The sequence below is a fragment of the Lynx rufus genome, unplaced genomic scaffold (genome assembly GCF_022079265.1).
Source record: "Lynx rufus isolate CCGP_SWC_20201006 ecotype Redwood Valley unplaced genomic scaffold, mLynRuf1.p SCAF_27, whole genome shotgun sequence".
NCBI classification, from domain to species: Eukaryota; Metazoa; Chordata; class Mammalia; order Carnivora; family Felidae; genus Lynx; species Lynx rufus.
In genome coordinates this window covers 1,692,832-1,707,604 of record NW_025814842.1, presented here as the reverse complement: position 1 = coordinate 1,707,604, position 14,773 = coordinate 1,692,832, and the positions used below count along the sequence as shown (strand labels likewise).

Below are 14,773 nucleotides of genomic sequence, written 5' to 3'. Positions count from 1 at the left end.
TGTTATGTGAATGGCTAAGGTTTTTGCGTTTACAGAAAATTTGAAAGAAACATCACGTACACACATGGAAACACACTTGGTATTTAAGAAACTGCCTGTGTGTCTGTTGATCCCTGTGCACGTGGAGAGCACGTGCAAAGTGAACACGGATGTGTACAGACGGTGGGGGTGGGGGTTTTCTGTATTTAAAAACCTGGGCGGCTCAGTTGGTTGAGTGTCTGACTCTTGATTTCGGCTCAGGTCGTGATCTCACGGTTTGTGAGTTCAAGCCCTGTCTCGGGCTCTGTGCTGACGGCTCAGAGCCTGCTTCGGATTCTCTCTCTCTGTCTCTCTCTCTGCCCCTGTCTCCTGTGCTCGCTCTTTCTCTCCCTCGAAATAAATAAACGTTTCAAATAAGATAGTGTAATGGTACGTGAAATGTTCTTGAAAGAAAACTGCGTCTGAAGGGTAGCGAAACCGAGGCTGTGACAGCCTCTGTGTGTTCGGGCTCGAGTTAGGACTCGTTCTTGAAGGACTGTGTGCTGCACATGCGGGTGTCCCTGGTGTTCCCTGGCCACCCGGCCGCCGAGCTCTCTGTTGTGAGGCCATGGCCACCATGAGGACCTGGACACTGTCGCTTCTGTTTCCTGAGAACAGCCGAATTTCAGAAGAACACAGTAGCTTAGAGCAGTTTTTGAGGGTGAGCCTGAGGAGGAGTGTCGCTGTTGAAAATCGAGGACTCCTGCTGGGTCCGTTCCCTGTAACTTTGGAGGAAGAGCTGTCACCTGGAACGCTGCTGTTGCTGCTGTCTCTGATGAGTGAGCAGAACAAGGTGGCAGCACATACGAACCCCTGGTCTGTGTCCGGTCTGGGCCGTGGGTCTAGGCGAGGCCCTGAGGTCCTTCTTCCGCTTGTCCTACGACAGCGGTTCTCAAACTGGGGCCTCTGGACGCTTGTTGGAAACTCAGGTTCTCAGACCCTACCCTAGACTCTGGGGGTTCAACCCAGCGATCCGAGTGTGTTTCTTTCTTTCTTTTTAAAATTTTTTTTGTAAATGTCTATTTTTGCAGAGAGCGAGAGAGAGAGAGAGAGAGAGAGAGAGCGAGCATGAGTGGGGGAGGGGCAGAGAGAGAGGGACACACAGAATGGGAAGCAGGCTCCAGGCTCCGAGCTGTCAGTGCAGAACCTGATGTGGGGCTCGAACTCACGAACCGTGAGCTGAAGTCACACGCTTAACCGACTGAGCCACCCAGCCACCCCCGAGTGTGTTTCTTTAATTGTACAACATACGTGGCATAAAATGTTGACCATTTTCAGGTGTGCAGTTCTGTGGCATTAAGAACACTGACGTTATTGCACAGCCATCCCCACTGTCCCTCTCCAGAACTTTCTCATCTTCCCAAATTGAGCTCCATTCAGTACTGACCTCCCTCCCCCTCCCCCAGCTCCTGATACCATCACATACTTTCTGTCCCCGTCAGTCTGACGACCCCGGGGCCTCGTGGGAGTGGGTCCCAGTGCGTGTCCTCCCGTGTCCGTGAGTCTGACAACCCCGGGGCCTCATGGGAGTGGGTCCCGGTGCGCGTCCTCCCGTGTCCGTGAGTCTGACGACCCCGGGGCCTCGTGGGAGTGGGTCCCGGTGCGCGTCCTCCCGTGTCTGTGAGTCTGACGACCCCGGGGCCTCGTGGGAGTGGGTTCCGGTGCGTGTCCTCCCGTGTCCGTGAGTCTGACGACCCCGGGGCCTCGTGGGAGCGGGTCCCAGTGCGTGTCCTCCCGTGTCTGTGAGGCTGGAGACCCCGGGACCTCGTGGGAGTGGGTCCTCCCGTGTCCGTGAGTCTGACGACCCCGGGGCCTCGTGGGAGTGGGTCCCGGTGCGCATCCTCCCATGTCCGCAAGTCTGACGACCCCGGGACCTCGAGTGAGTGGGTCCCAGCGCACGTCCTCCCGTGTCCGTGAGTCTGACGACCCCGGGGCCTCGTGGGAGTGGGTCCCAGCGCACGTCCTCCCGTGTCCGTGAGTCTGGCGACCCCGGGACCTCGTGGGAGTGGGTCCTCCCGTGTCCGCGAGTCTGGCGACCCCGGGGCCTCGTGGGAATGGGATCCTACAGTGTCCGTCCTTCCGTGTGTGGTTTGTGTCACTCAGCCTCCCGCCCTCCGCGTTCATGCAGGTGGCGGCCGGTGCCAGGATTTCCTTGCTTGTTAAGGCTGAGTGATAGTCCGTCGTGTGGCCGGACCACACTGTGGTCGTCTGTCGGTGGACGCGTGGGTCGCTTCCACCTCTCGGCCGCCGGGAATCCTGCCGCCGCGAACGTGGGCGAGCGGGTGTCTCTTCGGGTCCTGCTTCCGGTTCTTCTGGGGAGAGACCGGAAGCGGGATCGCCGGTCACGTGTGATTCTGTTTCGTGAGGACCTGCCCTGCCTTTTGCCTCAGCAGGGCACTGTCCGTCTCCGCCTCCGCGTCCAGGGCGTCCGGTCCCTCCGCGTCCTTGCCCACACTTACTTCCTGACTTTGGATACTAGCCGTCGTACCCCTCAGTGTCCGGTCAAGCCCAGCAGCGGACCCTGATGCATGGGCCATCTCTCGCCGGTCCCGGTCCCACGTGCTGGTGAGCCAGCAGCCGAGGACGGCAGTAGGGACAGATCCGCGTGGTGGTAGAACGGTGAACTTGGAGGCCGTCAGAACGCAACTTCCCGCCCACCGTGCTGCTAAACTCGGACGGCAGGAAGCTTCCTCCCTGGCTGCCTTTGGAGGACACGTGACCTGCCACGGTGGAGAAAGCCCTTTACCCCCCGGGGCTCTCTGCAAGCAGTGAGACCCGGGGGTGGGCCGAGCTGGGGCATAGTTGGGGTATCTGCGGGTGCTTGGTGCTGTCCCTCCACGGTGGGGCGGCTGGCCGGGCTGGGTGCAGCCTCCTGTGTGTGTGCAGGGTCCCCTGGTCTGCGACTTCTGCGTTGGTCAGCATTTGCCGGAGCTTGCTTTCATGAAGTGAGGGTGTGCGTGACCGCATGCTCATTGGGCAGCTCTTGTTGGTTTCCCGAAGCTTCGGCCTGTGGCGAGTGAGGAAGGGCCCCTGCTGCTGGGGGCTGTCCGGACACAGAGGGGCTGGACCTCTCCGGGGCGTGCCCGTGGCAGGACTGCTGCCCAGAGGCTCTGATGGAAATACCGGGGGGAAGGACAGTGGGCTTTGTGTGACGTTTTATTGCTTTTCGTTTGTGGATAGCTGGCTTGGAGAATCCCAGAATTTCGGAGCCGGACACGTTGAATGCTGCTCACTGACCATTTCCCTGTGTGTGCTGCAGAGCGGCAGAGGCCCATGCCGGGGGTCCCGCGGCGCGCCGGTAGCTGGCTTGGGAGTGACGCCACTCCCCATCAGTGCCTGTTCCTTCAACACCTGCCAGGCTGTCTTACAGTCACCTGGAGCCAGCACATCTCTGTCGGGTAGCGAGGTGTCCCCCGGGGTGGAGACTGGGCCTCATCCCTGCCACCCGTGGGGCCTCGCTCCACGGGCCAGCCTGGATCACGGCCCCGAACACCTATTGCTACGGGCAGTTGGTTCTACCTTTTAGTCCACGGATGCACGAAGGTGGTTCGGAGTGGAGCACGGTAATCCCGAAGGGAGGCAGGGGCTTACTCACTGATTTCTAGCAGGTAGTTACTTTGAGCTCTGCTGTCTCATTTCCCACAAGGGCCGCTGGGGCAGTGTGGAATCAGCCCGAGGCGCTGAGCCTCCGGGTCTGAGAGCCGCTTCCTTCCAGCTTCTCTCGGACCGTGAGTGGCATTTCAAGGCAAGGCTTTGAACTGGGTTCTGGGTTGAGTCCAAACCCCGTGGTTGAGCAGTTGTGTGTCAGAAGGGTTGGAGCAGGGAGGGAGCACCGCTAGAGAGGCCTCTGAGGGTTTGTTGCCGACGAGGGCCTGGCCCTGGGCAGGCAGCCTTGCCCCTGCATTTTACTGGTGGTAAGTGGTTAGCTCGGAGGGGGTCGCTTGCCGGGCACACACCGCTAGGAAATGAGAGACTGGGTGTCAACACACACCCGTCTGAGGTCAAAACCCATCCTTTGTCCGGAGCCTTTCAGTATGGGGCCTCGCTGCCTCTCTCAGAAACTGTTACCTGTTGGGGCGGGGTGGGTGGGTGTGCAATTCGTTTTCCATCTGATAAGGGTATTAAGTCCTGTCAGTGAACTTCACATTTACTCCCACAGAAAACCAGACCCTTTCTCCCTGAATTTCTGCCTTTTCCACAGTGTGTGGTCTGTTGCATGACAGGTTAGCTGATCTGGAATGATCTGTTTTCCTTCTTAAACATTTCAAAAGACATGTCCCAGTTTAGGAAACTGATACTTGGAATCATAGCTTTCTTGAGATTAAAACTTTTCCAGGGCCACCTGAGTGGCTCGGTCGGTTAAGCGTCTGACTTCGGCTCAGGTCATGATCTCACGGCTCGTGGGTTCGAGCCCCACGTCGTGCTCTGTGCTGACAGCTCAGAGCCTGGAGCCTGCTTCGGATTCTGTGTCTCCCTCCCTCTTTGCCCCTCCCCTGCCTGCGCTTGCTCGCTCTCTCAAAAATAAATAAACATTAAAATTTTTTTTTTTTGAAATTTTGACGAGAGGGGGCACCTGGGTGGCTTAGTTGGTTAAGTGTCCAGCTCTTGGTTTTGGCTCCGGTCATGATCTCATAGTTTGTGAGTTTGAGTCCTGCCATCGGGCTCTGTGCTACCGCGTGGAGCCTGTTTGGGATTATGTCTCCCTCTCCACCCTCTCTCCCTCTCTCTCTGCCCTTCCTCTGGTCACTCTTTCTCATTCAGAATAAATAAAATATATATATATATATATAAAAGGAAAATAGCAGCTTGGACAACAAGGTGACCCCGTTAACAAAAGTAACAATAAAATGTACCTTTTGGGTTCTGACTTTTAAATATATGTGTGTGTGTGTGTGTGTGTGTGTGTGTGTATTTCTTTCAAAGAGTGCGAGCATGAGTGGGGGAGAAAGAGAGACAGAATGTCAAGCAGGCTCCATATTCAGCTTGGAGCCTGATGTAGGGCTCGATCCCACAACCCTGGGATCATGACCTGAGCTGAAATCAAGAGTTGACACTCAACTGACTGAGCCCCCCAGGCGCCCTTGGGTTCTGACTTTTAGATTCTCTTGTGGTCACAGTTCAGGTTCTTCAGCAGCCTGTGGTCCTTTGGTGATCGTTACTGAGCTAATATGTCTTAGATTAGCTTACTTGACCCATCAGGAAGAGAACAAAATCAGTACATGCTTGGTGCTTCCCAAATTTTCTTTCCCGCGTTACTTTTATCTTTCCTCTGTTCTTCCGTTATTACCTTGTTTTACATCAAATAGGTATTTTCTAGTGTACGGTTTAAATTCCCTTGTTTCGGTTACTATACTATTCCTGTTATTTTCTTAGTGATTGCCCTGGGAGTACACGTCAACATGTTAATGTGTAACAATCCTGCTTGGATTAGTACAAGTTTAATTTCAGTGGCGTGTAGAAATCTTGCTCCCTTACAGCTCCCTTCCTCTCCCCATTCTGTTATCAGCTGTGCAGATTGTTTCCATATAAACTGTACGCTCCTCAAAACAGATTTATGATGACTGCCTCATACGTTGTCTTTTAAGTCACCCAGAAAAACTTACGGATAAGTTTCTACTGCCTTTCGTATTTACCAGTGCAGTTACCTTTACTGGCATTCTTTCTTTCCACACGTGGATTTGTCTCTTGGAAGGAACAACACGACTGCTAGTGCAGAAGTGAATTGGCTGCTTTTAGTCATCTGGGGTGTCTTATTTTCTCCTTCGGTTTGCAAGGATAGTTTTGCTGGTTGTAGAATTCTCGGTTGACTGTTCTGTCTTCTGGCACTTTGCATGTGCCATCACACTGCCTTGTGGCCTCCGTGGCTTCTGAGAAGTGAGCTGTTTGTCTTGCCCGGTTGCTGATCTCCTGGTGCTTTCAAGAATTTCTCTTGGTCTCTGGACACAGAACGGTGCAGTTTGAACCACGCAATTGTGACCTGTCTAGTTGTGAATCTCCCTGACTTTATCTTGGGTGGGTTTTTTTGGGTTCCTGGATTTTAAAAATCAAATTTGGGAAAAACTTGGCAGTTCATTCACCTATTCTTCCTGATCCTCTCTCCTGGGCCGCTCATGTTGATGATGATGGTACAGCCGGTGGTGTTGGTACAGTTGGTTTTGTTGTTGGTGCAGTCGGTGATGTTGGTACAGGTTGCTGAGGGGCTGTTCGTTCTTCTTCATTCTGTTTTCTTTCTGTCCTCCACACCAGACAGTCTCAGTTGACTGTCTTCAGGTTTGCTGATTCTTCCCTCTGCCCACTCAGATCTGCTGTTGAACCTTGCTTGTGAATTTTCCATTTTGTTTATTGAGCTCCTTGACTCCAGAATCTTTTCCTGCTCCTCTTGTACAATTTTGGTCTGTTTATCCATATTTTCTATTGCTGGGACTGCTCTCCTCCTTTGCATTAGTTCTTTATTTTATTATTATTTTTAGTGTTTTTATTTATTTTTGAGAGACAGAGCATGAGCAGGGGAGGGGCAGAGAGAGAGGGAGACACAGAATCTGAAGCAGGATCCAGGCTCTCCTAAAGTCAGACGCTCAACCGACTGAGCCACCCAGGCGCCCCTCCTTCAGTTCTGTCGAATGAGTTCAATGCCTGGCCTTTCTCGGACAGTTTCTGGTGGTGGTTTTTCCCTGTGTTTGGCTGTACTGTCTTTCTTCTTTGTGTGTCTTGTAAACTTCAGTTGTGAACCTGACAGTTTAAATAATATAACGTGACAGCTCTGGGGAAATCACGTTTTCCTCCTTCCCCAAGGTGTTGCTGCCGTCCATTGTAGATTTATTTAATGACCTCTCAGAACGAATTCTGTAAAGTTTCTCGTGTGAGTTGTGTGTGGCTGCTCTAACAAAGCAGCACACATGGGGTGGCTTGAAACAACAGGAACGTGTTGCCTCCCAACCCTGGAGGCCCCACGTCTGAGATCCAGGCATGGGCAGGGCTGCACTCCCTCTGAACCCTGTAGGGGAGGGTCCTTCCTGCCTCTCCCAGCATGTGGTTGAGGCTGCCAAGGTGTTCTTGGTCTGTGGCCGTGTCCCTTCGGTCTCTGCCTCCGTTGCCATGTGCCCACCCCCGCGTGTCGGGTGCCTCTGGGTCTTTGTGTGGTCTTCCCTTTTCTTATGACAACTGCAGCCATACTGGAGGAAGGGCCTCCCTACTCCAGTATAACCTCAGTTTTGCTAATTATTGCATCAATAAATGTGCCTGGGATTGCCACAGACCTTCAATTCCCAGTGTCCTCAAAGAGCTGGTTCTGACCATTTTTGCTTCTGTAGAAGAGAGGACTCTTCCATTTACTGATGTTGCCTTTTATATTTAAGGCGTGTAGAATTGTCATTACCTGCCATACAATTCACTCATTTAAGGTGTACACTACAGCGTCGTTGGTGTGTTCACGGGGTCGTGCACCCATTGCCATGATCACCTCTGGAGCATTTTGTCGTCTCCCCGAGAAACCCCCTATTTTCCAGTAGTCACTGCTCATTTCTCCAGGCGTTGCCCCCCCTGCCCCCAGCTCCAGGCAGGCATCCGTTTGCTTTGTTTCTGTAGGTTTGCCTCTTCTGGAGATTTCCTGTGGACGGACTCATCCCCTGCATGGATTAGTTCACTTCCCCTGAGGTTTTCAAGGTTTACCCATCTTGTAGCGTGAACCTGTTCTTCATTCCTTTCCACGGTGGAAGGAGTCTGTTGTATGGATGAACCACTTTTATTTATCCCCTCACCGTTGATGGGTGCTTGGGGTTCTCCACTCCTTGGCTCTCACACCTGGTGCTGCTGTGGGCATTTGTCTCCAGGTCTCTGTGTGGGCACACGTTTTCATCTGGCTTGGGTGTATTTCCAGGAGGGGAGCTGCCGGGTCATATAGCGGCTCTGCCTCTGACACCGAGGAAGTGGCCGACTGTTTTTGCCTCGCGTAAGCCTCTGCCAGCAGGAGCGAGACTTTTCTGCACCCTTGCCAATGCTCACTGGTCTTTTTTTTTTTTTAATTAGAGCCGTCACAGTGGGTGGTATCTCACTGTGGCTGTGATTTGCATTTCCGTGCCGGTTAATGGTGTTGAGAATCTTTTTATGTGCTCACTGGCCACTGGTATGTCTTTGGAGGGATGTGTATGCAAATGCTTTGCCCATTTTAAAATTGGGTTATTTCTCTCTCTGTCTCTCTCTTTTTTTTTTCTAGTGCGTTGTAAGAGTTCTTTGTATATTTCAGATACCAGTACCTTCTCAGATACATGATTTGCACATCTTTTCTCTGATAAAAATGTTCTTTCTCCATTACCTTTTAACTTGATTATTTCCTGTTTTTCCACATATTCTGTGCTCTAGTTACCTAAGACTTTGTTTTCCCCCCAGACATGCTACCTTTCACTCGTGAAAGTGTAGTAAATATCAGTAAATAGTCATTCAGCCAGCTTTCCTTCAGTGCCCTTCTAAGTGCCAGGCTCCCCCACAGCCAGCATGCATCCAGAGCAAAGCTGAGGGCGTCTGTGTCCCCCGAGTTCGTGTCCTGGTGCTGTGTCTGGGCCCCCTGGCTCATTACCTGGGTGCTATTAAAGTTAAGTCACGGTGTATTCCAGTTCGCCCTGGAGTTTGGATCCTCATAGATTGTGCCCGGCAGTGGGAACACTTGGTAGCCGCGAGCTGAATGGGTACTGCTGAGCCCAGTGTCTCTGTGTTGTTCGTCACTCACTTGAGTGAGTACTTGAGACACACGTGCTGTCTCGTTGACCCAGGGTATGTGTGGTCCCTGGAGACTGGGTCAGTGCAGTTCTAAGGCCACCAGAATAGTTTCATATGGAAAGGGGCTGGGTTTTAGGATGGGAGAACAGGTACTGTCTGAAGCTGTGGTCTCCACATTTTGGCCATTAAGATATTGGGGACTCTTGATGTACACATACCTCATACACATATATACACACGTACACACATTTGTGCAATATACGCACACCATGTACGTATATGGTCGTGCACGCGCTCACTACTCACACTTTTATACACACACTTGCAAATACACACCTGTACACATGTACACCCCTGTATATACACATACATACTCATGTACATGTGCATTGATACACATACAGACTCATGTACGTATATACTCATACACACTAATGTTCACATACATACACACCCATGTACACACACACTCACATGCTTATATACAGACACTCGCACATACACTTGAACACATGTACATCCCCCCATCTACACATACACACTCGTGCACGTGTGCATTGATACACATACATACCCATGTACACATATACACAGTAGTGTATACACACGTACACACACATGTACGTACCCCCCCATATACACATAAACTCACACACACTCAAGTTCACACACATACATACCCATGTACATATATACTCTTACATGCACACACTCAGGTATATACACAGACACACTTGCACACACATTTATACACATGTACACACACGCTTGTATACACATATACTCGTGTACATATATTCACCCACTTGTACACACACATACACATTTGCACATGAAATACGCATGCAAATATATGCACACATATCCATACACACATGTTTTAGTAAGTTACATGCACGCACTACTCTAATATTATGTTACATGTGTTATGATATCACAAGAATATAAGTTTGAAAAGAAGGGAACAAAATGCAAATAGAATTATTAATATTTTCTTCTTGCGCCCTGGTGGATTGTTTTGACCCTAGATACGTGCCCTCACTTGGGAGCTTACTGCTTGTAGAGCACATAATATTTAGTTTTCGTGTGGACTTTTTATGAGGCCCTTGGGGTTCCCAAGTAAGCATTAAGGCCTTAGTTTATTTTTTTTCTTAAGCTTTAAGGTCAATTAAAAGCAGCTACATTTTAAATTCTAAAATGCTGAGTAATTTCAGAGATGAAAGTAATCTGGCCATTAATTCTGTTTAGAATGTAAACCAGAATCTTAAAGTGTTATTTTAAGAAGTAAATCATAAAAAAGCGAAATAACCACGTTGTAGAAAATTTTGAAAAAGAAAAAAATGTACACTTTGTTGTGGTTATTTATAGCAATAGCAATGTTGATCAGACTCTGGCCCCCTCTCCCGCTATGGGATACCTTTATTATGTATGTAGCGTATGTACGTATACATATATTTTAACATTTGTCTTGAGAGAGCACGAGAGCATGCGTGCTTGGGCAGGGGAGGGCAGAGAGAGGGAGAGAGAATCTCAAGCAGACTCCACACTCAACACAGAGCCCGATGTAGGGCTTGATCCCATGACCCTGGGATCATAACCTGAGCCGAAACTGAGTCGGACCCTCCACCAACTGAGCCTCCTAGGAGCCCCTATTACAGGTTTTAACCGAAAAGAACTCTTTTTCTTTCAAACGCTATACTAAAAGCCAAACTGACTTTTTCCTGTGACTTCCGTGTTTTTTAGCCTGTAATCTCTCGGACCTGTGTTTTGCTGCTTTGTGAGTGATGTGTGAAGAAGCTGAGGTTTGAGGGCCTAATTCTTTGACTTGTGTGATCAGGAACCGTGGCTCTAAGCAAGATGTGGGTTTTTACCTACGTGGAATTGGAATCATTGCTTTGGCACGTGATGTCATGCGTGTTCACTGGAAACGGTGGGAGAGAGAAATTCTACGGCTCTTAGTTTTAACCTCCTTTTCGACTCTAGAGAAAAGGAGGGCTCTTTTGCATGTAACTTGTGAATAGTTCACTTTCTTCTATTCCCAGGTTGAAAACTAGATCTGACTGGTCCTGGAAAGGAGGGTGTGTCTGCTGATTCACGAGCGGGTGGACGCCTCATGGCGTGGGGACTTTTCGGGGCACAAGCTCCGTGGCCTGAATGAACGGGGGTGATGTGGCCACGGTCCACGTGCGAAGCTAGCACGCGGCGGGGGCAGGCCCGCCGTGGCAGCCTCTGCTTCCGAGCAGCCGTTTTTATCGGCCGGTCACCTTGTCCCCTCCAGACTTGCCAGCGCCCCAGGTCAGCGAGCGGAGGGACCCACACCCCAGTCGAATGCAGATGCCGCAGGGGAACCCGCTGCTGCTTTCGTACACCCTGCAGGAGTTGCTGGCCAGGGACACCGTGCAGGTGGAGCTCATTCCCGAGAAGAAGGGCCTCTTCCTAAAGCATGTGGAATACGAGGTTTCCAGCCAGGTAAGGGGCAGAGCGCGCGCGCGTGTGCGTGTGCGTGTGTGTGTGCGTGTGTGTGTGTGTGTGTGTGTGTGTGTGTTGGGAGGAGGTGGGGAGGGGCGGGGACACGTTAGGGCAGGGGTATGAGGCGGAGAAGGACCGCAGAGAGTCTGCGCTGGGCTTAAAGGTGACACCCAAAACTCGACGCTCAGAGCCAGGGTGCCCAACAGACGTCTTCAGAGCCTGCGTGTGCGTGTCCCTGGGTCCTGTTCTGGCTCAGCCACACCCCTAGCCCAGCCCGCTCCCCTCTTCCCTGCGTCTGGGATGCTGCTTCGTAGGAGCTCACTCGTCTTCTGAGCACCAGGTGCGGGCACACGCCGGCCTGGGAGTGGTTTTGTAGTAACTGGGAAATCCTGAGGATAGAGTGGGGGGCTTCCGGCGGCGAATCCAGTTTGGAGGGCAGGACTGGTGTGTCCGCCTCATCCCCGCTAAGGACGCCGTCTGCCCTGTTATCCTGCCCGCCGATATCAGACTTCACGAGGCGTCTGGCACCAGGACTGCGAGTCTGCATGGAGCACACTGATATCCCTGTCCCTCTGTCTGTCCTCTTTCTAAATCCCGGTGCCGTTAGAATAAACACTGGGGGCGGGTGTGTGTGTATGTTCTCTTTCTATATCCCAGTGCTGTTAGGATAAACATTGGCGGGGGGAGGGATTTATTCTTCAGAAACTGAGGAGTAAGTCATTGCCAAGCCGACAGCATCCTGGGTCTTGTGCAGCCCCTCTGTGTCAGGGGGAGATGTGCAGGGACAGGTAGAGCAGGGCCCCACCGGCGAGAGGGCCGCCCTGGTGACGGGGCCCCGCCACTGTCAGGCTTCGGTCGTCATCCAGGGAGGAAGTGCGTTTTCCGAACCGAACGGCCGTGTGCATGTGCCATGGGAATCCAGAATCACAGGGTGGTTTCTTTCTTTCCTTTTTTTTTTTTTTTTTTTAAATGTTTTTATTTATTTTTGAGAGAGAAGGAGTGAGCAGGGGAGGGGCTGAGAGAGAGGAGAGAGAGAGAATCCCAGGGAGGCTCTGCAGTCAGTGCAGAGTGCTCGAACGCATGAAATGTGAGATCTTAACCGGAGTCGAAATCGGGATGGACACTTAACTGACTGAGCCACCCAGGTGCCGCTGTATTTTTTGTTTTTTTTTTTTTTTTTTAATGTTTTCATTTATTTTTGAGAGAGAGCAGGGGAGGGGCAGAGAGAGAGGGGGACAGAGGATCCAAAGCAGGCTCCAGGCTCTGTGCTGTCAGCACAGAGCCCAACGTGGGGCTCCAGCCCGTGAACCGAGAGATCATGACCTGAGCCAAAGTCGAACGCTGAACCAACTGAGCCACCCGGGCGCCCCAGGAATCACAGGGTTTTTGTTTCATGGTGTTTCCAAGCCGCGGTCACCGAGGCCTGTGAGTAAACTTAGTTCTCCCTTGCCCGTGGGTGCCATTCCCCCAGGTGACGGCGCATCACAGGGGCATGAGGTTGGGCTTCTGGCCCTTTCCGTCTCAGTAACGTAATTCCTTAAGCACGCGTGTCGTCTCGCAAGGAGGCAGCCCTGCCGGGCGGAGGGATCCGCCTGCAGGTGTTCAGGCAGAGGGGCCGCGCGTTTTGTCCTGCGTCCCGCTCGCCAGAGGCTGGGGCAGATCCAGAGGGGGCCCGACACATGCAGTCCCCAGCACGTGGCACAACTGACTTTGTGTTTTTCTTCATGTAGCATGTTTAATTTTTTTGTAGACCTTAGGGGGTAGTTTTAGATTCACCGCAACATTGAGCTGAATGGACAGAGATTTCCCGTAATGCCCCGCTCCCCCCCAGACTCCCCCGTTATCGGTGTCCCCCAGATGGTGGATTTGTCACAGTCGGTGACCCCACACTGACACGCTGTTATCACCCGGAGTCCATGGGTCACGGGAGGGTCCCTCTGGGTGGGTGCACGTTCTGTGGGTTTGGGCGAACGTGGGACCGCAGGTGTCCACCGTCCCGTGTCCCTCGCGCTGTTCACCGCCCTAAAAGTCCTCTGTGCTCCCCCTGCTCCTCCCTCCGCCCTGAGCCCAGGCAGCCCCTGTCTTCTGCCTGCGCAGCTCCGCCTCTTCCAGGACGTCCTGTCGTTGGAATCATCCGGCCCCTCTCACTCCGCAGTATCATTTACCACCAGGGCAGCTTGTATACTTCCCAGGCTAGCGGCTCGTGCGCGTCCGTCGCGTGGGCCCTTCCAGTAGGTCCAGGTCGCGCCTCTGTCGCGTGGATCCCTCGTGGCACCCGCGGTTTTATCTGCCACGGGGCAGACGGACTTGCAGTCGGACGTCCGTTCCGTCCGCCCCCCTTGTCGGGGTCTGGTCTGCGTCGACCGCTGGGCCCGGGACGCCGTCGCGCTGGTCGTGCCGGTGTTGGGGCGTGTGTGGGAGGACGACCCCGGCCCCCAGTGGGGAAGGCCTCCGGCCCGAGCGCTGCCTTTGAGGGTGGGGTGGGTGCCGGCTTCGCGGCTGAGCGCTCCGTGAAGACCGTGGTGGGGGCTGGACATGAGGCCCGAGCCGCGCGGCGCCGGGAGGGAGGAGGGTGCCCGTCCTCGCCGTGGAGGCCCCATGAGCGGGGATGAGGCCCCGTGTCGCGCGGGCTCCGTCTCGGGGCGCGGGATGGGAGGGAGGGGAGCGGTGACCCGGGGAGGTTTCCGGCGTCCGGCGTGACCGCGGGCCCTCTTGTCTTCTAGCGCTTCAGGTCCTCCGTGTACAGACGGTACAACGACTTCGTGGTTTTCCACGAGATGCTGCTGCAGAAGTTCCCCTACCGCATGGTGCCGGCCCTTCCGCCCAAGAGAGTGCTGGGAGGTAGAGCGGGCTCGGGCGGGGGCCGGGGCGCCCCGTGTGAGACGTGCGCGGGAAGGCCGGGGCCAGCTAGGGTGGGTGCCGCGGACCCCCTCGTTCCCCACTGGTGGCGCCCAGCGCTCACGCTGGGGACCGGCGAGGGGCGGCTGCTGTGGGCTACGACAGAAGGGACCCGGGCTTTCCCGTCACGTTTCCAGATGGCCGGGGTGGGGGGGGGCGGGGGGCGCGGCGCAGGCTGCCGGCCGACCCCTTGCTCTCGGTCTGCAGCCGACCGCGAGTTCATTGAGGCCCGGCGCAGGGCCCTGAGGCGCTTCATCAACCTGGTGGCCCGGCACCCCCCGTTCTCCGAGGACGTGGCCCTCCGGCTCTTCCTGTCCTTCAGTGGCCCGGTGAGTATCGCTCTGCTGTGGGTGCGCCCCGAGTCTCCCCGTGTGAGTGGCGTTCCTGAGCGTGCTTGTTCTCCTGCCCTCCTCGTTTGGGGGCCCTCGGGGAGTCTGCTGCCCTCGTGGTGCCAGGAGCGACATCTGCTCTCCTCCCAGATCACGGGGGTGTAACGTTACGAGGCGCCCCTGGCTTTGACTTGGCAGGATTTTGTCTATCCAGGTAGAGGGTTCTCTGCACGGTCGCCGTGGGCACTGAGGCTCGGTCACAGAGGCTCTGTTTGGGAGGGGTTACGGAAATGCTCGAGACCCCAGATCAGGATGAGCGATTTCTGGGAAGCGAAAAGAGCCACCTT

General features: G+C 53.7%; 1 protein-coding gene across 4 annotated transcripts in view; it reads left to right on the top strand.

The window, feature by feature from the left end:
- The window catches only part of SNX8 (sorting nexin 8), a 49,714-nt gene that overhangs the window by 24,446 nt on the left and 10,495 nt on the right, over positions 1-14,773 (top strand). For all 4 annotated transcript variants that reach the window (XM_047089120.1, XM_047089116.1, XM_047089118.1 and 1 more), the window contains 3 exons: positions 11,009-11,199; positions 13,923-14,040; positions 14,305-14,426. In XM_047089120.1, the coding sequence (XP_046945076.1) occupies positions 11,059-11,199; positions 13,923-14,040; positions 14,305-14,426 (381 nt within the window). In that variant the 5' untranslated portion in view covers positions 11,009-11,058. The remainder of the gene's footprint in view (positions 1-11,008; positions 11,200-13,922; positions 14,041-14,304; positions 14,427-14,773) is intronic.